The following is a 22,167-nucleotide window of genomic DNA, read 5'->3' on the forward strand; positions in this document are numbered from 1 at the left end:
CCGCTGATTGCAATTCAGCTGCAGCTGGAGCCTCCCTCTCCTGAAACACACAACTCAAAGATGGGAAAATGAGAGGAGTACTCACCCCGGCACATGACATTATCATCAGAAGAAGACACCTTTCACTAATGTGTTAACCCTTTCTCATTGGATGGACATGTTTTCCACACCCTTTTGCATAACAGTTAAAGGTGTGTGTTGGTCTTTGCCATAAAGAAGAGAAGGAGTATTAATAATAGCTATTTAATCTCCTGTAATACATTTAATGTTTATTTTCTCATACTGTGATAGGTGCTTGGTTTGCAGGTCTTCTGTAACTGTTCGCACAGCTTGGAAAAGTAGAATGCCATGGTATCAACAAAATGTGCATCAAAGCATTTCTGATTGTGGATCCAGCTTTTTCAAGGAGCCAATTTTGACACAGCCAATGTAGAAAAATAACAAATGACAATGTCGTGAAAGCTGTAGACTACAATGCTAAGCAGTGGTGCACTGACTCACGCTGGCTGCTGTATTTTGTTGTTTTTGTGTAATTATTGATTGGTAGAGCTCATGCATTTGTTTGCAAGTTGTGTCGTCTGAAGCAAAAATTGTTTTTGTTTCATATGTTAAATGTTTTGGCATGGTTAGAACCTTTAGCTCTAACACTTTGACCATGAGTGCTTACCCAGCCTTTTACCAAAGATTCAGGTTGCTGGTGATGTACTGGTGTGGAGGGAGATGTTATTGTCCAACTTTGGGTTTCTTAGTACCACCTGAGCCTGGTTTAAACCCAGCTCCCATACCTGAACGTTGTTGCTGACCATGTCCATCTTCTGATGGTTACGTCCAGCAGGATAAAGGTCAAGTCACAAAGCTCAGATCCTCTTTAACCAGAACATGACGATAAGTTCACTGGACTCAAATGGTACCAAAAGCTTACTAAGTAGTATTATTTCAAAAGCACCATTCAATGAGACTCTTGTAGGTTCAAAAGAGTCTTAGATGACCACTCACAGTATCTTACTTTTGAGTAGTCTTGAACACAGCCAATCAGAATGCCATTGTTTGATATTTTTATATGCTTGTATTTTTCTAACTCATTTTAGATATTTGTTTTTGCCTGTTCTCGCTAATAGTTGAGCTGTACAACATCCTGTTTTATTTTGAAAATTGTTCATTATTTAGTGTTTCACTTCCTGTTCTTGTTTGACATCAGTCAGTCTGATTTCTACACTTGTGTTGAGTCACTACCTCACTCAGTAGGCTAGTTTTACCATTTGTTTGTTCGTTCATTCATTCATTCATTCATTCATTCATTCATTCATTCATTTTTCCATTTATTAAAGACATTAATAATTGTTGATACATAGCATTTCAGTGCATTTAATCAGGATCTGTTTTGAAGAAAGCAAAAGGATATAAAACACAGGCGTTTATCTAAAATGTTTACGTTCCTGCTGTTTCATATAAACTTAAGTACAACGGGGACTCTGTGCAAATCTTAGAATGAGATGATATTTAACTGTTTTGGAGAACTATTTGAATATCCTCAGTTTGAAGAAATTTGGATTATGTCTGAACACTAATCAGATAAGCTAACAAATTGTTGTAAAATAGGCATTTAAAATGTTTTGTCAATTTCCAAATTTTGTTTTAGCAATTTGTGCAAATGCTATTTTGCTACTTTCATTTCCAGGAATGTCAGGTTTAATGATGATTCTTCCAGAATTACTACTGGAAAAGAAACACTGGAATTTCCCCAACTGATGTCTCTGACTCAGCAACAGAATTACATGTTAAACCATACAGCAATGATGCTAGGTAGGGGGCAAGGACGTAATTTTCACTTTAGAAGTGGGGGGGACACGAGGGGGGGGGGGTATCTTTACAGTATGTTCTAAAGGGAAACCGGCTTCAACACAAATGGTTGTTTTCCGCTTGGTACTAGAGCTCAACCAGTGTCAATTTAATATAGCGTAATATTGTTTTTGGATGGTAAAAAGTGCAGGGGTCAAAACTTGACTTTGGAAAAAGTGGGGGGGACATGTCCCCCCCCCCCCCCCCCCCCAAAATTACGTCCATGGTAGGGGGTTTGCTAACTAGAGCGGCATTAACTAGTTTTTCAAAGAGCTATTCAATATTTATCCTTTATTTATTAAAGGAAGAAATATAGTTTAATAATTAACCAGTTGGTGGGAAACTTGGCTTTTGTTGGCTGGTTGATCAGCAGGGTACAGGAGGTGAGACCCTTTAACTGGAGAAAGTGAACCTTGATGTGTCTCCCCCACCTGGTGAGAGAAGTGAGCAGACCAGGTGAGGTCAGATGGGATGGGGACATCAAGGAACTTAACCCTCTCACGCTCAAAATAAGTTTTGATGAAAGGACGAACAACTAAGTCCTTCAGGGGTACTTCTGAGTTAAAAAATGCTCATGAAATACGTATATGGAGTAACCAGGTAGGTAGGTTTTAACCATAGACTGTAGGTTTTAACGTTGCAAATCTGCAACGCCTGCCTCCAGAGGGTTTATGTTCTTACTTCCTTTTTGTTTTTGTGTTCTTGTGAATCTAAAATGACTTTACGTTTTTTCTTGAGTCAAAATCCTTGAGTTTTAATGATTCAGGTATACAACCACAACAGCTCTCATAGAGGATGTACGGAGAAATGAGGATTGCACACACACACACACACACACACGCACCCCCCCCCCCCCCACACACACACACACAATTTAATTTTACACATCTAAATTATTAAAAAGAATTTAAATAATATTTCAGTCTTCAAATATAATAAATTGATGAGAAATTGTTTCAATGTCCTGCACACTTCAGATTTTTCCTGCTCCCTGCTGCTTCCTACATTTTATGACAGATTGCTTTTAGTTCTTAATGTGAATTTCAGTACATCTGCCACACCTGTCTGTTCCACTGGCCTGGCTGTGTGGGTAGCTCTTAATTGTGCGAGTGTCTGCACCTGTGGATTTCCGATAAAAGCTTCAGGGAAATTACACAGGGGCTCTTGGCTGTTTGCTGCTTTGGTGAGGACATTTAAATGGCTGTTTTTATTTTTAGAAAGTTCCAAATCTGCAAGACAAGTGTTCAGTTTCTATTTTATGTTGCGGCCCCTTGAACTGGGTGCCAATATAAATGGGGGCTCGTCCGGGATATGAACCTGGGGCCTGGCGTACCCTGATAGAATCATACTCCTGTATCTTGTCTAAGTATTGAATGCATTTAGAGAAATGTTATAAAACATATTAATGTCAAGTAACTGTGGTGAGGGATTTGTCGTTATGAAATCCAAGCAAGCAATATTCAAACTTGTTTGGTAGTAGATTTTTCTTTAATTTCAAGATCAATCAAAAAGAAGCAGCTTACTGTGTTTCCAAATTAGTTTAGTTGTATGTAAATATATATATATATATTTAACTGAATATATTTTTTTCATTGTAGTCTGTTTTTCTATGTTGTTTAGTTTTATTTACCCTTATGTCACTAATCAACGTGTTCCTCATGAGGAACACCTCCTTGTTACCTTTGCATACCTGTTCTCAGCTCTTAAATTCTTTTCAAACATCCATTGTGACCAGATCTTCAAGAAACACAATAATACTAATACCAATAAAACGTTTTTAGTTTTAGGTTTTGGATGTTTTGGGCTCATTTTTTCATTTATAACAGTCAGATATAGGCAACAGACAATTTCATCTTTCATTTTTAATCCAACTTCCTGGAGGAATTCAAAGATTTGCACTTTGCTATTCCACCATTACACTAAGCCCAACAGCGTTAGCGCTGCAGTCCTGAGCCAGCTCCACGTTCCACTGAAAACAGTGAGCCCTGCTAATTGATTTTAATGGCTCTCTCCGCGACGATGCGCCCCTTATGAGTTGGAAAGAGGTCTTTAAGATTATTATTATTAGTATAATTGCCATTAACCCCACACATTCCCTTCGCGAATGGCAGACACAGAGAGAATATCTTTGCCCTTAAGCTGAGCAAATAATTATTAGAGACTGGAAACAAACAGACGACCGTCATTCATGCGCGCACCTTCCTGCACGCACACACACACACCTTGGATAAGACCCCCTCCTGGCGATCCTCATTCCCTCCGTCGCCCTCTTCGCGCAGCTTATCGCTTGTAATTTATGCAAAATTAATTGATACATCTTTTATAATTGATGTGCTGTAAACTTAATGAGTAATTTATGTAATTAGTCAATTAAGGATAATTCCAACATATGTTCCACATGCCCAGAAGGTGTGCTTTACAACTAGTTATTTGTCCAGGAGTTTGGTGCACGCAAAGGATGCCGTGGACTACCTAATTAATTTTGTTATGCAGATCAGCCAAAGTGTCTACTTAACGGTCCCCTTTGTGAAAACAGAATTAACATTGATCTTTCCCGCGTTTTAAGGGGATGCTTTTACTCGGGTTGGCCTCCGAGGGCCTTGGAGGAGTTTTAAGTCTCATTTTTCAGACTTGTGCAAAACAGTCACAAAAAACGACAGAATACTACAAATGTATTTATTTATCTTCTGTTTGACGGGGTGCAAAAAAAGGGTAATTTCCCTTGCAATTAGGTGATTCCTTTTAAAATATGCTCTCGTTTGACACAACTGACCTTTTGAGTGGGCTTTAAGGACCGAGACATTACAGGAGAGATGCGCCGACTAATTAATTGACTCAGTTTTGAATATTCATACCCAATACAGCGAGCTTGCCCTTAATTACATTGTTGGACTTTTCTCCAAGGAGGCTAAATCACGGAAGGCTTAATTATTGTAATGTATTCGAAGGCCCACCGGGGCACCGAGGAAGACAGGAGCCGTCAAGGACCCAGTCATGACACCTGGCCAGAAGAAAATAGAAAAAAAAAGGGGGGGGGGGGGGGGCGCTTCTGTTCTCGCCGTGCAGAAATCAGAGCAGGGGATGAAGTTTGTTTACAGCCTTGTAGGATCCACCAGAGAGTGTTTGAACAGACAGACAGCCGCCGGACTCCCCTCTCAGCAATTAATCAACAACAGTGCCGCTCACGCTCAGTGTGTTGTTGTGTGAGTCTGTGCGAGCGCGTTCGTGTAATTGGGAGCGGAGGAGAAGCCGCGCTGATTATTGTGCGCAAAAGGAAGACATGATTTATGGCTGAGGAAGTCTGAAAGTGCAATCGAGCAAATTTAACAAAAGAGGCTGTGTTTATATATTTAATTGTTTTTTGGTTTTTGTTTTTGGTTACAAGCGAAATGAGCAGAATATCCATTCGGATCAGTGTGTTTTATGGAAAGTTTGTGACATTCTCTTTATTCGCTCTTAAACGCAACGCTACATCTTGTAGCTGCGGCACAAACTTGTGTTTAGAGGTAAGAAGGGCCAAAGGTCAGTGTAAAATAGAAATGCACTCACTTGGATACTTGTAAGCGTTGACACTTTAAACGCAATTTAAATCCATCACCGTGGCTTTCCTGTGTTTCTGCGCGCTTTACGCGCGAATCGGTGATTGGCATACAGCAGATTAGAGACAAACGCATCCACGGATCGCTCCTCCTCTTATTCCCTTTCTCCATCTCGTCTCTGCCTCATGCCCCCCACCACCACTAGCAGCACACACAAACACACAGAGTCACACACACACTCACGCAGCCCTCTGCTCTCTTCTGACGTGTCCCCTGGATAATAGATAACAGAGCCGACGACCTGCGGGGGTCTCACAAAAACAGTGCGCGGCGAGTAGGAGCACCGCATAAGAGGAGAGGAGCCACATCACACACAAACAGCAAAGCAAACCTGCCAAATCCAACGGCCCACAGCTAAAAGGAACTCAAAGGATCTCAACTTTTTACGCACGGACACAGTTTTACGCGCAAGTTTCAAAAGAGCATCATTTGGCAAAAAGCTGTCAGAGAAACTTTATTTGGATGCAAGAGCCTGTCGGGGAGCTTTCCTGTCAGCGGCGGGCCTTTAATCTGATGGCTGAGAAGTTTGGAACAAATCAATCGGATGGAGACTGAAGGGAAGACCGTCACGTTAGAATTGTAAAAATACAGTTTAGCTCAGATCAAATACAAACTTAGAGAAATCGTCACAGTCATGCCCCGTCCCGGGAAAAACTCCTACAGCGACCAGAAGCCTCCATATTCCTATATATCACTGACAGCGATGGCTATCCAGAACTCGCCTGACAAGATGCTGCCTCTGAGTGACATTTACAAGTTCATCATGGACCGGTTTCCGTATTACCGAGAGAACACGCAGAGGTGGCAGAATTCCCTGCGGCACAACCTGTCGTTCAACGACTGCTTCATCAAGATCCCTCGGCGGCCCGATCAGCCCGGAAAAGGCAGCTTCTGGGCTCTGCACCCGGACTGCGGGGACATGTTCGAAAACGGCAGTTTTCTGAGGAGACGGAAGCGCTTCAAGGTTCTGCGTGCTGAGCACATGACCTGCAAGAGTTCACCGATGATGCATTACTTCCACCATCACCACCACCACCCCGGCAGCAAGCTGGGCGCAACATCCGGTCAACACGACCACCCAGGCGCGCCAGCCAGCAGGCTCCCTGCTTTCCAGGGTTACGGGGGCCTTACTTGTGCACAGCCTGGCGGGTTTAAACACCCGTTCGCCATCGAGAACATTATAGGACGAGACTACAAGGGCGTGGTGGCCAGCGGGCTTCCCCTCACCTCGGTCATGCACCACCTGGGTTACCCGGTTCCCCCCCAGCTCAGCAGTGTGGTCAGCTCGATGTGGCCGCACGTCGGGATGCTGTCAGAGTCCATGAGCGCCGTGCCAGTCCCTGCAGCATCATCTGAGTATGCGCCCTTCAGCGTGTCAGCAAAGGGCCTTTACCACAGCTCCAACGGGCAAACTCTGCCCGCAGTACCAGTGCCAATCAAACCAACCCCATCCCTGGGCCAAGTGCACGGTCTGACGGGGCTGCAGACCGGCTCGGCCCACCTCTGCTCTCCGGCCTCCCTGATGGAGAAAAGCGATCTGATGGAGGGGAAAGGAACCCCTCTACACCCGGCTCTCCTGCTGTCCTAACCGGGTAAATGATGGGTTATTTTCTTTTACCAAAATAAAAGAAACATTATATTAAAATAAAAGTAAACCGAACGGATCTATCAGAGACGGTTCAGTTTAGGAGCAGCTGCAAGACAGATGTAAAAACCTTTATATATTGTACTGTTATGATTTCTTTTCTTTGCACATTTTGTTTACCACACATGGCACTATCAAATATAATCAGACAAGTAGATGCGCTAAAGCCAAAGACAGCTTTGACTAGAGGAAACATTTCTTCCAAATAACTAACAAATGTTGATTTATTTTTGCTGTTATTCTATTTTCTTCCTGTGATTTATGGCAAACTTGGTAGCAAAAGACAACAATGCCTTTGTGTTTTTTAATAAATAATAAGTTAGGACTGTTGCACTTTTTTGTCTGTTTCTTGTGTTCTGCATATGCTTGTATTATAATGCTATTTATCTGAAGATATTTATAAAGAATTTTAAATCAACTTTATTTGGCCGTGGTATTTATTCAAACTGCATTTTAAAAGAAGAAATTACAGGACTTCCATCAGATTCTTATGGGAGTCCTGTGCATATAACTGTGTTATCAAATTTGCTGCAGAATCAAATCTGATATTTGCATGCAAAACTAATTCACCCACTATTCTGAAATACTTAAATACTTGTTATTATCACTTTGTCAAATAAAAGTGACAACACAAGAGCTACTTTGCTAAATTGATTATCTATTTGATCCATTATTCTGCAGAAGATAAGTTGGACTTTTTTATAATTATTTATTTCTCAACATATAATAGATATAAAACAATCAGGTGAAAATAAGTAATTAATCAAGAACTGACAATTTTTTAATGAATTCAACATTAAACTACTTACAACTGTTTGTCAAGGAACCAGAAAATCAAATTTGAACGCCTAGTCTTCTATATATATATTTATATTCTATCACATACTAATGCAGCCATATATATTCTATATATATATTTATAAAACAGCTGTCATTTCAGTCATGCAAGTGCAGATGTGCAGCATCTCAGATCATGATTGATTTGAGGAGCCATCGGCTCTCTGCACTGCAGCTCTGCATCTTCAAAAGCAGACAGGGGCAGTCGGATCAAGTTTGCTCTTTTGTTTTCTCTGTTTTAATGAACCTTTGAAGCTTCTCCTCTCCAAGCCTCAGGTTCATCCCACTGAAAGTGACTTATATTTAACCTCCTGTCCTCTGTTTAGCATCCCAAAGGCGCCCACAGCCGACACTATTGTCACACCAGCCTCTGAACAAATAATTGAGATGCACCAGTGGAGGGGAAGCGGGGGAGTGAAAAATCAGAGCAGATTTGGGACGTCATTGCTAACGATAAACACACAGAAAATGATTACTCTCATCTTTTCCTTACAATTTTCTCTTTAATTCCTACTTATGTGGTTTTCTGTTAAACATATCACTCACGTTTCATATAACACACACACACACACACACACACACACACACACACACACACACACACACACACACACACACTCACTGTGGGGTTTCTATAATTTCTAGTTAAAGGGAACTGAGGTTAGAGAATGTGTCTGTTTTTAACGTGTGTGTGTGTTTCTCTAATTCCCCGATCAGCAGGTCTCAGTGTCTTTAATAGTCCTCACTGCATTAGTGCATAATTAAATGCCACTAATTAAGACGCGATAAGAGGAGTAATAATGCAGCCATTACGACCCTCCATGATCCTCCGTCTTTACAGCACCAGAACCAGATGCCTCTGGAATCAGAGGATCATCAGGGTTAGGGTGTGAGCTGCATCTTCTGGTTAATTTATATTTCTAGAAAGTAAAAAAAAAAAAAAAACTTTTAGTTGTAAAAGCAAGTTATGTTTCAGATATGTAAAATGATTTTACAACAAAACACAACAATTAAGAACAGTGCAGTTCACTTCAAACATTTCTGTTTACACAACAAACATGTTTGTTGGCTAATTATTTAGCTTCTATGGGTTTATTTTTTTAATTATGGGATATAAATACATATTATGTCCTTATGAAATTCTGGCAAATCAACAAAGAGGTAGACCTAAGGTCACCGTGACAACATACATAAAAACAATTCTAAAAATCATAAAAGCATAAATTCTGGCATCAAACACAAACATCTAAAACTTTGTTTTCTGTGCAAAAGTTAGAAAATGCTCATCTTGATACAGCTCTGAGTTTTGTAGAAAATATTTCATGCCAACAAAAATGAAACCTGCCATATTCAGGAAAGAAACAATCTCCACGTATTTGAAAATGAGCATGAGCAAACTCATAAAAAATAGTTTATCGTGCAAAATTGGAGTTTAAAATGAGTAAGAGGGTTATGAATGAATAAAACATTCATGTCAGAGGTGTTTCACTGTCCGCCCTCCGAAGCGTAATGTGACGGTCGTGCATAGATGATGGTGCATTAGTGGTAATTATCCAGCCCTTCCAAGGGGCCAGGGTGGCAAATTCTACATGCGTTTGTCTTAATGATCAGCAAAGATGCGCCACACACACACACACACACACACACACACACACACACACACACACACACACACACACACACACACACACACACACACACACTGGCTGATCTTTAAAATATCATGCCACTTTATTAAATGATGAAACGACGTAGTTAACTTAAACAGTCACATTAATATTTAATCACATGAAAATGAGAAAAATCTAAACTATTAAAAGAAAAATGAGGGTTTCTCACTTGTAGGAGCTTTCATGAAACAAGCACGCATGAAAAGGTGATGGAAACCTGCTCTAAACCTGACCTCAAAGAAAACTGTGAAGTTATCTGATGAATTAAAAATGAATAAATACAGTACGTGGTATCAGAAGATCCCATAAGTTTATTGGTGAGACACATTAAAAAGAAAAGAGTGTTGCATATTTTGGAGGAAAAGAAGAAAAGTTAAAAAAGGAATTTATAGATATTCTTTATTAGTATTTTGAATCTTGAATTGCAATATCTTTAGCAAATGTTTAGCAACAAATGCGTGGCTGTCATTAACTGCATGAAGGAAAAAAGAGAGTTTCACTGTAAACTCTAGTTTTTTTTTTAGAATTTTATATAACTCCTGAAAACTATCGAACATTAAAATTAACAATTTTTTAAATATGTTTTATGTCATTAACAAGATAGGGGGCTCATTTATTTATACAGTTATCTCTATTCAGTCACTCTGACCGCGATCAGCTGAAAGGTTGCAGATTTAACCCAGAAAAATATCAAATACATTTGATTACATGAAGTGCTTTGTGTCACAGCCGCGATCCGTGTCTAACCCTATCCCAGACTGTTGCTGCATGACGCCTGGATCAGTGTAATTATGATGTTTAACAGTTTAATCAGGTCTGGAGACAGACAGAAGATGTCACACTACTTTTCCTCCTTTTTTAATGTTTTAATTTACAACTTTAGTACCTTACAGTCTGTTTCACCTCTGTGGAAGTTTCTACTCCCCCCACCTTTGTCCAGTTCTTTCTCCTTTTGTACCTCCTTCAGAATAATTACACAAAGATTCACTGATCCAGGGTCAGAATGAATTCATCCTTGTAGCTGAATGTCTCGTCTCTGCTCTGTCCTCGGAGTAAGGTCCCCTGACGCAGCTGCCGCCCATCTTTATTATCCTGAATTATAGCGCCTAATTAGCCATTATTACTCTTTGTTATCAATCAAAACAGGTCAGCCGTTCAATTGTTCTGGCCTCCTTCCCATCGTTTCCCCTCACTTACTTCTTCACTTTCTCTGAGGAGTATTTTTTGGACCAAAAAGAAAAAGTTTATTAGCCAAAAACCAGACCACAGCAGTTTCATCAGAGGTTAAGTGCTTTGGGGGAGAGGGAGAGCTTGTACTCTCAGTAATTCAGATGAAAGTGAAATGGAAATGATCTACAGGAAAGTATCACTGTCCAATTGAAAGTTGAAATTTTAAAACTCCCACCTCAAAGTCAAAACAGAGATTTGAATTTTACAGGCTGTAATACACACACACACATACAGGCTCTTGGCACATGGAATGTCACCTCTCTGGTGGGGAAGGAGCCTGAGTTGGTGTGTGAGGTTGCGAGGTTCCGACTAGATATAGTCGGACTCACCTTAACGCATGGCTCTGGCTCTGGAACCAGTTTCCTTGAGAGGGATTGGACTTTCTACCACTCTGGAGTTGCTCCCACTGAGAGGTGCCGAGCAGGGGTGGGCATACTAGTTGCCTCCCATCTTGGTGCCTGTACGTTGGGGTTTACCCCAGTGAATGAGAGGGTAGCCTCCCTCCGCCTACGTGTGGGGGGATGGGTTCTGACTGTGGTCTGTGCTTATGCACCAAACTACAGTTCAGACTACCCACCCTTTTTGGAGACCTTGGAGGGGGTGCTGGAAAGCACTCCTTCCGGTGACTCCCTCGTTCTGCTGGGGGACTTTAACGCTCACGTGGGCAACGACAGTGAGACCTGGAGAGGTGAGGTTGGGAGGAACGGCCCCCCTGATCTGAATTTGAGTGGTGTTTTGATATTGGACTTCTGTGCCAGTCATGGATTGTCCATAATGAACACCACGTTCAGACATAAAGGTGTCCATATGTGCTCTTGTCACCAGGACACCTTAGGCCGCAGCTCGATGATCGACTTTGTTGTCGTTTCATCTGACCTGCGGCCGCATGTCTTGGACACTCAGGGGAAGAGAGGGGCGGAGCGGTCAGACCAGGCAGGCCCAAACGTATCATGAGGGTCTGCTGGGAACGTCTGGCAGAAGGAGCTTCAATTCCCACCTCCGACAGAGCTTCCAAAATATTCCGGGGGAGGCGGGGGACATTGAGTCTGAATGGACCCTTTTCCGTGCCTCAATTGTTGAGGTGGCCAACCGGAGCTGTGGTCGCAGGATCGTCGGTGCCTGTCGTGATGGCAACCCCCAAACCCGCTGGTGGACACTGGCGGTTAGGGATGCTGTCAAGCTGAAGAAAGAGTCCTATCAGGTCTTTTTGGCTTGCTGGACTCCAGAGGCAGCTGACGGGTACCGGCAGTCCAAGCGGAACGTGGCTCGGGTGGTCGCCAAGGCAAAAACCCGGGCATGGGAGGAGTTTGTTGAAACCATGGAGCAAGACTTGTTTACGGCTTCGAGGAGATTGTGGTCCACCATCCGGCGCCTCAGGTGGGAAAGCAGTGCACTACCAACAGGATGGTGTGCTGCTGACCTCTACTCAGGACGTTGTGGATTGGTGGCAGAATACTTCCAAGACCTCCTCAATCCCACCGACACGTCTTCCAGTGAGGAAGCAGAGTCTGGGGACTTTGGGTTGGCCTCTCAAATCTCTGGTGCAAATCTCTTTGAGAGGCCAACCCAAAGTCCCCAGACTCTGCGTCCTCACTGGAAGACGTGTCGGTGGGAAAGACCTGATCGGACCCTTTCTTCAGCTTGACAGCATCCCTAACTGCCGGTGTCCACCAACGAGTTCGGGGGGTTACCGAGGTGGTTCATTTCAAGATCCTGGTTCTGGTCTATAGGGCCTTACATGGACAAGCACCATCTTACATTGGTGTTCTTCTCAGTCCCTACACGCCCAGCAGGTCCCTGAGGTCCAGTGATCAAAGCCTACTGGTTGTGCAGCACCAGGCTAAAGACCAAAGGTGACAGATCATTTGCTGCTGTGGCCCCCAGGCTCTGGAACTCTCTCCACCCTGAGCCTGAGATCAGTGGACTCAGTGGACTCCTTTAAAAAGCAGCTGAAAATTCACTTGTTCAAGCTGGCTTTTGTATGATCTTCTTCACCACTCTCTCTTTATTCTGCTTTCCCCACCTATTCCACCTTCCTCAGGATCCAATGATTTCCCTCTTTCCTATTCACTCTCTCTCTTTAACATATTTTTAATCACAATTGTCTGTTTTGCGCTCATTTTAAATATATTTTTAACCATTTTCTAAATTCTTTTTTATATTTTTACAGTTTTTTGTTTTTGTGAAGTGCCTCGTGATATTTATCTTGAGAGGCGCTATAGAAATGATGTTTTCTTCTTCTTCTTGCCACCACAACAGGCACCGACGATCCTGCGACCACAGCTCTGGTCAGCCACCTCAACAATGGAGGCGCGGAACGGGTCCATTCAGACTCAATGTCTCCCGCCTCCCCCGGAAAATTATGGAAGTTCTGTCGGAGGTGGGAATTGAAGCTCCTTCTGACCGGAGACTCTGCCAGACGTTCCCAGCAGACCCTCGCGATGCATTTGGGCCTGCCTGGTGTGACCGGCATCCTCCCCCACCATCTGAGCCAACTCACCACCAGGTAGTGGTCAGTTGACAGCTCCGCCCCTCTCTTCACCCGAGTGTCCAAGACATGCGGCCGCAGGTCAGATGAAACAACAACAAAGTCGATCATCGAGCTGCGGCCTAAGGTGTCCTGGTGCCAATAGCACATATGGACACCTTTATGTCTGAAAATGGTGTTCATTATGGACAATCCATGACTGGCACAGAAATCAAATAACAAAACACCACTGGAATTCAGATCAGGGGGGCCGTTCCTCTCAACCACACCTCTCCAGGTCTCTCTGTCGTTGCCCACGTGAGCATTAAAGTCCCCCAGCAGAACGATTATCATCTTCTTTTACAGTGTTTCACTCATTTTATGTAAACAGTTTTTATGCATAATTTCTAGAATTTGCAACTGCTGAAAAGCATCAAACACACCCTACAACATTAAGGTTAAATTTGTGCACAATAAAAATGTCAGTAAAGGTATTTATTCTTCTTAGAATTTTTATTAAAAGATTCAGTCCTCAGCACATTTCTGATGATAGCAAAAATTGACATCAGAATAAAAACATAATAAAATCAAAGATTGGTTGTTTTTTTAATCATGACTTTAAAGTGACCATGTGTAGGTTTCCTGGCGATAGGGGCAGTAGTACACACCTAAATCCTTGCAAGCAAGCAGTATTTTTGTGTTTGAGTAAGACCTTACCAATGGTTGGCCATTAGGGTAAAAAATAATCCGACTCCCTTTCATCACTGGCAATGAGCAAAAAGGCAAATGTGTTAAACAACAACGTTCATGAATGGCCAAAGTTGTGTAACCGTTAGTTACAAATCAGAAAATGCAGTTTGTCCTCACGGGCTCCTGTAGAAGTAAATACAGTATCTAATATGGCATCGCCCAGAGACTTAGGGTATTTCTTAATGTCAAGGTGCCTGGCCTCGCAAGACATTGCCTTGGAAGGCCAGGCGCCTTGCTTACGAGGACACTGTCCTTCCTTGGTCAAATAAAACGGTTAAATTGAAAGGACTTGCATCACGTGACACAGGAGGTAACGTTATATTTTATACGTACAAGTTTCAATATAAATATATAACGGGCCTTTTATTTTTTCAATTGCGTAAATATTGGTAAAATTAATTATGTAAGCAAGTTGCTACCTACGAGCCACCGAAGATGCAACTACAAAGCAACTAACCAACCATAGCTAACTGCTTTGGATTTAAAAAATAAATTTCAGACATCAACCTGATAGCTACAATTAGTTGACTTACTTTTAAACTTGAAATTTGCCCCCGTAATAGTTGACGGCTCCTGATCTCCCAATCTTTTTGAAAATACCGTGCTGTATTCTGGGAAACTTTTGACCAAGGCCAGGCTACAAGGCACCTCCCATGTATTCTTGCTCAGCTAGCTAAACGGCTAACAAATGGAGAACAGACACCTTGGTAGAACATGAACATTGGAACACGCCTGATGACATATCTCCTAGGCAACCAGGGCAAGACCAAGACATCAAGGCAAGGTTCCTTGGCATTGAGAAACACTCTTAGACCTGCTCTTGTGTATTTTAGACCCGGTTTTTATGGTTATATGTTACAAAGCTGCCAATATTTTTAAACAACTGGAAATCATTTAATTCATTTTCAACAACATTTCAAGGGGCGCCTCCAGAAAATTTTGATGGGGTGGCCAGACGGGGCCAAAGAAATTTTTGGGTTGGCACACCAAATTGGTCCTTGTGGTAACTGTGGGAGAGTCTGGCCTGTGGTGATGCATTGCATTGCTCCTTTATTCATTTTTATTTAAAAAACAGAACGTATTCAAAAAATTTACTTAAGTTTTACAAACACAAACATTTCAGAAAAATACATTTCAGTTATTTCAAATGTTATTTCAAATGTTATTTTCAAATGTATTTTTTAGTTTAATTCACTTGTCGCTAGGTTCACAAAAAACTACAGAGATAAAAACTTTTTTTCAATGTTGAGCCGCAGAAACGTGTATTTTTAAAATTCTGATTATTTCTTTTCTCATTAATTGTATTATTTTTCTTTTGTTTTACAATTATGTCTTGAATAAATAAGATCAATTAATGGTTTGAGTAAACATTAATATGATTTATTAACACTGGGTTTTGCTGCGGGGGCCAGCAATTTTCTAGGGATGGCCACTGTATATGAAAACTGTATATTGTCTCTTTGACCATTTTTAAATAAAGGGGGAAAATAGTGTTAAAATGTTTGATTACACAACAGGTTCTGTCTTTTAGTAGTTCTTAAACTCTAACAGGTGTTCAGTGGTTTTGAACAAACATCCTGCTCAGGCTTTTAAAACGTATTCCTCCTCGAAAGCCAGTTAATACAGTGCAGAAGAATGGAAGCAATGTTGGAAGAATTTGAGTGAAGACTGGCAATTGAATAAATATGATTTTTGCACATCTCTATCTGACAAGAGTTTAAGTCAGAATGAACGGTTTGTTTATTTTTTCATTTGTACGCAAAGCAGGGCCGTGCAGAGACCTTTGACGGGGCGGGTGCTCAAAGTAAAAAAAAAAAGGGGGGCACTTATAGAGCAATCCAACAAGTTAGAAAATTCAGATAATGAGAAACTTGGGTTCAAACAACATAATAAAAATATATCAATTAGTGTCATTAGTGTTCATGTTAGTTCATAAATAATAGTTTTAGTTTTTAAAGCTGACTTATATCTAGAGATGTTACAACCACATTTCTGCCCCTGATCCGAGTCCAAGTTGTTTGATTTTTGATTATCTTCCAATACTGAGTCCTGTTCTGATACCAGGTGGTGATGCAACGCCTTATAAAAGAAGAAAGCAGTTGTCCTTCTGTCTGCATTTGTCATTTTGTTATTTTAGCCTGAAAAGGTCACTCATTCAGGAAGTACATTCAACAGAAATTAAGATTTAAGATAATTTATTGCTATTGCACAGGTGTACAACCAAATATATTTTGCGCCTACTAAAGACAGCTCTAGTAAGAGGTAGTAAAATAAATGTAAAATAAATGCAACCACAGAGACTTATCCATTGTGATTTACAGCTACGTTAGCTGAGATATTTTTCCTGTCAGTAGAAAATTCTTGATCCCATTCCATGATCTCTGAACTTAACACTAAACATGAGAGCTCTGGTACCAACCTAACAACAACACCCTTTACACAAAGGCACCATCATCACATACGTGGCAGGAGTCGCAGAGAAACTTAGAAGAATCTTCTCCAAACACAACATCCCGGTAAACTTTAAACCCAACACCCTCAGACAGAAACTGGTCCATCCAGGAGACAAAACACCCAAACAGAAGCTCAGTGGGGTCGTCTATGCAGTCCAGTATAGGAGCACTGTCCAGCAGATGTTTACATTAGAGAAACTAAACAACAATTACTCAAGAGCATAACACAACACAGTCGCAAAGAGAGTGAGACGTAAACTACACAGAGGAAGTGAACTCAATTAGCAAGAAAGAAAAACAGGTGCAGATTTTGTGTGAGGAAAGTTGACAGGGATAGAAGAAGGTTAAAAGCTGACTTTTTTGCCTCAGGTGGCTGGTTAAGGAAGGTAAAGTTACCGCTTCCCTCAGAGAAAACATGCATCAATCACAATGTTTGTGGTCACAGAGACACTTCAAATAAAGTGACTATTTATGTTACCGAGTTAATTCACAAAAAAGGAGATACACCACTGCGAGGGTCAATATTAGACTGTTAATCTCTTCCAAATGACTGAAACAAGATTCATGTAATTTAAAAAGAGAAGTCCTGTTCACTCCTGCTTTGGTATAACTCTGCTTTAAAATGTCAGGGATGTCCAAATTTTTCAAGACGAGGGCCAAAATCGTCAGGAAATACAGGTCTTCACAGGCCTCAAAAAGTCCTTTTGTAATTATAAATCAGGCAAAAATTATTTTATAGGGAATTTTGTTTTGTTTTGCTTAAACATAGTGTCTAAATAAACAAATCTCTGAATATAAAAATATTTGAAAGCACCAGTCTTACTACATCTTTCTCGAGAGACAAAATTCAAGTGTGCAACAAATGCAACCGAGGGCCACAAATGATCATCGGGCTGCAATGTGAACCTGCCTGCCTCAATTGAATCATCAGAGCTGAAGTTAGACTGGAAAAAAAGAGAATTGTTCTCCTTAACAGCTGGCATAACAAACAAACTAAAGACACCTTGCAAATGATTCCAAAAATGAGGAGCTTAACTCCCGACTAAAGTGCATACGGTGTTCTCGTTAGTGTTAATTAGAGCAGTGACAGCAGCTAAAGACAAGGTCCTCCTCTGACTCCTAATCACTTATCTCTCCATTAGAAAGAGCACTCTAAGTTTTTATTAGTGTAATAAAGTTGATCTTTAGTACCACAAAAAGCCTTCAGAGACCTGAATGATCCCAGGTCCTGGAGCGAGTGTGTTCATCATATTCATTATTTTTTGTCCACACGCACACACACACACACACACACACACACACACACACACACACACACACACACACACACACACACACACACACACACACACACACACACACACACACACATACACATACACACACACACACACACACACACACACACACACACATCTGTTTTTAGGTAGATTAAAACGATCTTATCTGATTGTTGTGATTAAAAATAAGTGAAAAACAATGCATGTGTGTGTGTACTTGTCTATATACCAAACTGAGGACCAATGACAAACTTTTCACCTGCAAAGTGAGGACATTTTGTCTCACTCTAGTGTAATGGTACACTACTCGTTAGTTTTAGAGGTAGGGTACGAATTACATCTTAGTTAAAGTTAGGAGCAGACTGGTAATGGTTAGGGTCAGGGTTAGGGTGAGGCACAATCCAGTCACGAAAATGAATAGAAGTCAATGACGGATCTCACAACGAATGCAAGACAAGAATGTGTGTGTTTGTTTTCTCCTCAAATTTGACAAACGTTTAAATGATCTTTACATTTTCTCATCCCTTGATGTCATTCTTCAGATGCATAGCTTTTTTATTAGTGAAGTTTTACTGAAGGAAAGCTGTGCTAACATCATTAATCTGATTCCCTTGTGCCCTCTGGTGGATTAAATAGGCCACCATAGATTCCAACCAACCAGATTAAAGAGATGAAAGTTCTACACAAGCAGAATCTCCAAGTCAGAAAACATTGCAATTTAGACTTTATTAGAAAATATTATTATGATGCAAATTATTAAGAAAAATGGCCCTCCCTTAATGTTTTTTCAACATTTAATAATTAAAAAATATTCTAAATGTTAATTATCATTTAAACTTTGTGAGATTATTAATAAAAGCCTGTTTTTTCCACAGTAAAAATGTGTCAGTTTAAACTAATAAGAATTAATTTGAACTGACTTGTTTTAGATTTTTTATATTGTCAAAAACACTTTAATTGGATATAATTTACAATCTTTTATTTACATGAGGACCAGGGGGGGTCTTTACATAAAGTATACAAAACATATGTATGAAACTACAGCCTAGAGGCTCTTTTATGTAATGTCAGGAATGCAGAACTGTCAAGTACACGGGTGGCAGGAACGTCCAATCACATGTTAGCAAGTATCAGCAGAGCCAATAAATGAGCTTATGGACGGTTCTAATGGGAAACAGGCTTCAACACAAGCAGACATTTTCCTCTTGGTCCTAGTGCTCAACCAGTGTCTGTTTACTGTAATTTAGCGTAATATTGTTTTTGGCCGGTAAAAAGTGCAGGGGACAAAAATTTACTTTGGGAAAAGTGTGTGTGTGTGTGTGTGTGTTGGGGGGGGGGGGGGGGGGCATGTCCCCCTGTCTTCCCCAGAAATAAACTACATCCATGCTGAGTACAAATAATGTAGGTTTTCATGTGCCATGTATTCCTTTTTACATACAAAAATGTCTATTTATTTTATTATCTAATTGATTTAATAAACATCGTATTTTCCCAGCATCAAAGGCCTGTTTTGGGTCAAATATCAGACATTTTCTTTCAGGATTTGCTGGTAGAGAGATGATTTCAAGGTTCCATCAAGTCCTACTTGCACTTGAATGACTTCAGGACAGGACTAGATGTGTTGCTTTTCAATACATGTGGTCTACTTCACATGGCCAGACAGACACATTTTAATATAATTTAAAACAAAAATCATTTGAAAGCTCCATTTGCATTAACTCAGGTACTTCCTGTCTGATATGGGACATTGTTAGCTGATATTGGATCATTTAAGTGAAACAAACAAAACAAAACTTGAAAAAAATTTTAACGAGACAATTTTTTCACGACACTTTATCTGTCTAACTGTCTTTTTCTGTTTCAAAACATCAGTTATGGGTTCTGTTAGAGAAAAATCAGTCTGACATCAGATTAGTTGTGTGTGTGTGTGTGTGTGTGTGTGTGTGTGTGTGAGAGAGAGAGAGAGAGAGAGAGAGAGACAAACAGCGGTGTAAAGGTTAGAAGAGCTTTGAGGCAGAGGATGCTGCGTGACCGTCCGTGACACTCGCGTCTTTGAACGAGACATCAGCTCTCAACACGTTTAATCAAATATAGAAAATATAATCTTCAGAATCAGGTTTAAATTTTATCATCTCAGCTAATATGCATATGCTAACATATGTAGCATTTCAGCTGACTTTTGAATATTAAAGCCTAATGTCTTAAGCCTTTATAGAAAGTCAGACATCCTGGGAAACTGACATCACAGCTAAATGCACATCAATGCACCTGATCCGATGAGTCACCGCCCCAGTTTGAGAAGAGTTTCCCAATACACAGAGAATGCGATGTGCGTTCTTGCGTGCGATAAATAGGGAACGCTTGTTTTAAGCGGGGGTGGGAGGCAGACCAATGACGAATAAACATGGGGTAACCTTTAAAATCTGTCACACGCGTCACACACAAGCAGATCTCTCTTCAGCAAAAGCTTCATCACATCCTCACAGGTGGGAAAAGAATATTTATTTCACTTCTTAAACGAAACTTTAATAATTTGTTGAAATAAGGTTTAGTTTAAACAATATATTTTGTTTTAATTGCAAAGGGGATTTGGATTTGCTGGCAGACATCACCATAAATCAATCATGTGGGTCTTCGGGAAGATCAGGGAGAGAGTGGAAAACATTCCCCAAGAGCTGAATCGCTACATGAGGAAAGGTGAGGAGGATCTTCCGTTTTCATCTAAGACCGGCTCATCCCAGAATCTGCACAGCAACATCATTACACCGGATAACATCCCAGAGTTCTGCCTGCCTCCACGGCTTTGCAGGAGGAGTCCTCTGCCAGAAGTGGAGAAAGGTCAACTATTCCTGGACCATCAAAAGCAGTATTCAAGTGCTACGCAGACATCACCGTCTCAGAAGGCTTCAAAGAAACCGCTGCCCTTCTCTGCAGAAGACTATGGTCTGGTTGGGTTGTATGAGAGGCCCAACACTCGAAGGAAAGAGTCTTTGCTCCTTTCTAAATCTTCTGGGTACGTGTTTGAACTGTTTTCATGCAAACACCGTCCAGGAGCAGGAAGCAGTGAAAGGGAAACTCCTTCCTCTGACGACGACTCTCCCTTTGGGTCCTGCTACAAGTCACCCAACATCGTCCCATCAAGACGTGGTTGCCTCAAGCAAACTAAATCCTGTCCTTTACTGTTTGAGATCAAGGAGAAAAGTGGGAGGTTGCAGAAGGTTGGTTTGAGTTTAACATCCTCTCCTTGTAGCCCTCCAACGTCAGAGGAACCCTCGCTCACCCTGTCCCCACCTGTCCCCCCTTCACTGGACATTCTCCAATGCCAGGAGAGACTTCAACATGAACACGTCCTTCCCTTACAAGGATTCGGCAAAGTTCACCTCTCAGCCGAACAAACAACATTCTCCAACAACAATTCCTCAACCCTTTACTCGCTGAGGGTGCGCGTGGTGTCTGTGGAAGGTTTGAGTGATGAAACAGACCAGTGCACCCTGAACTGTGCAGTCAGTCTGTGTCTCACACCAGGGAAGCTGCAGCAGCAGAAGAGCGCCACCATCAGGAACTGTCGCAGCCCTGTGTTTAATGAGGATTTCTTCTTCACAGAGCTCAGTCACAAGGATCTAGTGGAACTGCAGCTCAGGGTGAAAGTGGTGAACAAACCTGCAGCTGGAGCCCTGAGGAGGGGAGTGGTGATCGGAATGACCAGTGTACCACTAAAGCAGTTACTGCTTCTTAGGGAACTAGCATAAGAGTATTATTTTAGGATTCATTTACCTTAACAGTGTTTTGAGGTGATGCACAGTAAAGACATACTGTGTGATTTATGATCTTAGGATGCTTTTGCACCACAGGCAAAAATGGATGTGCCAGTGTTGTAAATAAAGTGGAAAAACTATCTGGATATTCGGTAAGATAAGCTGTTTGAGCACTTTTACAAAACATGATGTCAAATTGATAGTAATGATGTCTCTGAGAGGCAAAAAGTATGTTGTTAATGTTATTTATCTATTATTATACTATTTTTGTCATTTATCGTTATTGTAGAGACACTGCTCTACTTACATGAAAAAAGTATTTGTCATAATCTCTTCTTTAGTATTCTGTACTGTGTTTGTGATACTAAACAAGCTACCACAGACGTTTATTAAAACATAATTTACTGTTTGTAAGTGTACTTATTCGAATGCAACCTTGCACTGTGTCTTTAATGCAGCTTCATTTTGTTAATTTTGTTTGAAAAATGAACGTTCTGATTTTTGAACAATGCCCACTACTGAATGCACTCAGCCTTTTCTGTGCTTGCTTGATATAATAAACTTTTGATTAGTTTAAGCATTGTATTCAGTAAAATACATGCACAGATCATGTTTTGTCTCACTCCAATTTCTTCTTGTTGC

The 22,167-nt window shown here is 41.0% G+C and overlaps 2 protein-coding genes across 2 annotated transcripts; both read left to right on the forward strand.

Moving 5' to 3' along the window:
• Positions 1–5,624: 5,624 nt before the first annotated feature.
• Positions 5,625–7,471, forward strand: foxb2 (forkhead box B2). The gene has a single exon (XM_015972714.3). It carries the CDS (start codon positions 6,073–6,075, stop codon positions 7,024–7,026), a length of 954 nt encoding a protein of 317 aa, XP_015828200.3. The 5' UTR covers positions 5,625–6,072; the 3' UTR covers positions 7,027–7,471.
• A 12,812-nt stretch (positions 7,472–20,283) lies between these two features.
• Positions 20,284–22,038, forward strand: LOC107393835 (C2 calcium-dependent domain-containing protein 4C). The gene has a single exon (XM_015972446.3). The coding sequence runs from the start codon at positions 20,395–20,397 to the stop codon at positions 21,517–21,519; it is 1,125 nt and encodes a 374-aa protein (XP_015827932.3). The 5' UTR covers positions 20,284–20,394; the 3' UTR covers positions 21,520–22,038.
• The last annotated feature ends 129 nt before the right edge of the window (positions 22,039–22,167 follow it).

Source organism: Nothobranchius furzeri, chromosome 17 (genome assembly GCF_043380555.1).
Source record: "Nothobranchius furzeri strain GRZ-AD chromosome 17, NfurGRZ-RIMD1, whole genome shotgun sequence".
NCBI classification, from domain to species: Eukaryota; Metazoa; Chordata; class Actinopteri; order Cyprinodontiformes; family Nothobranchiidae; genus Nothobranchius; species Nothobranchius furzeri.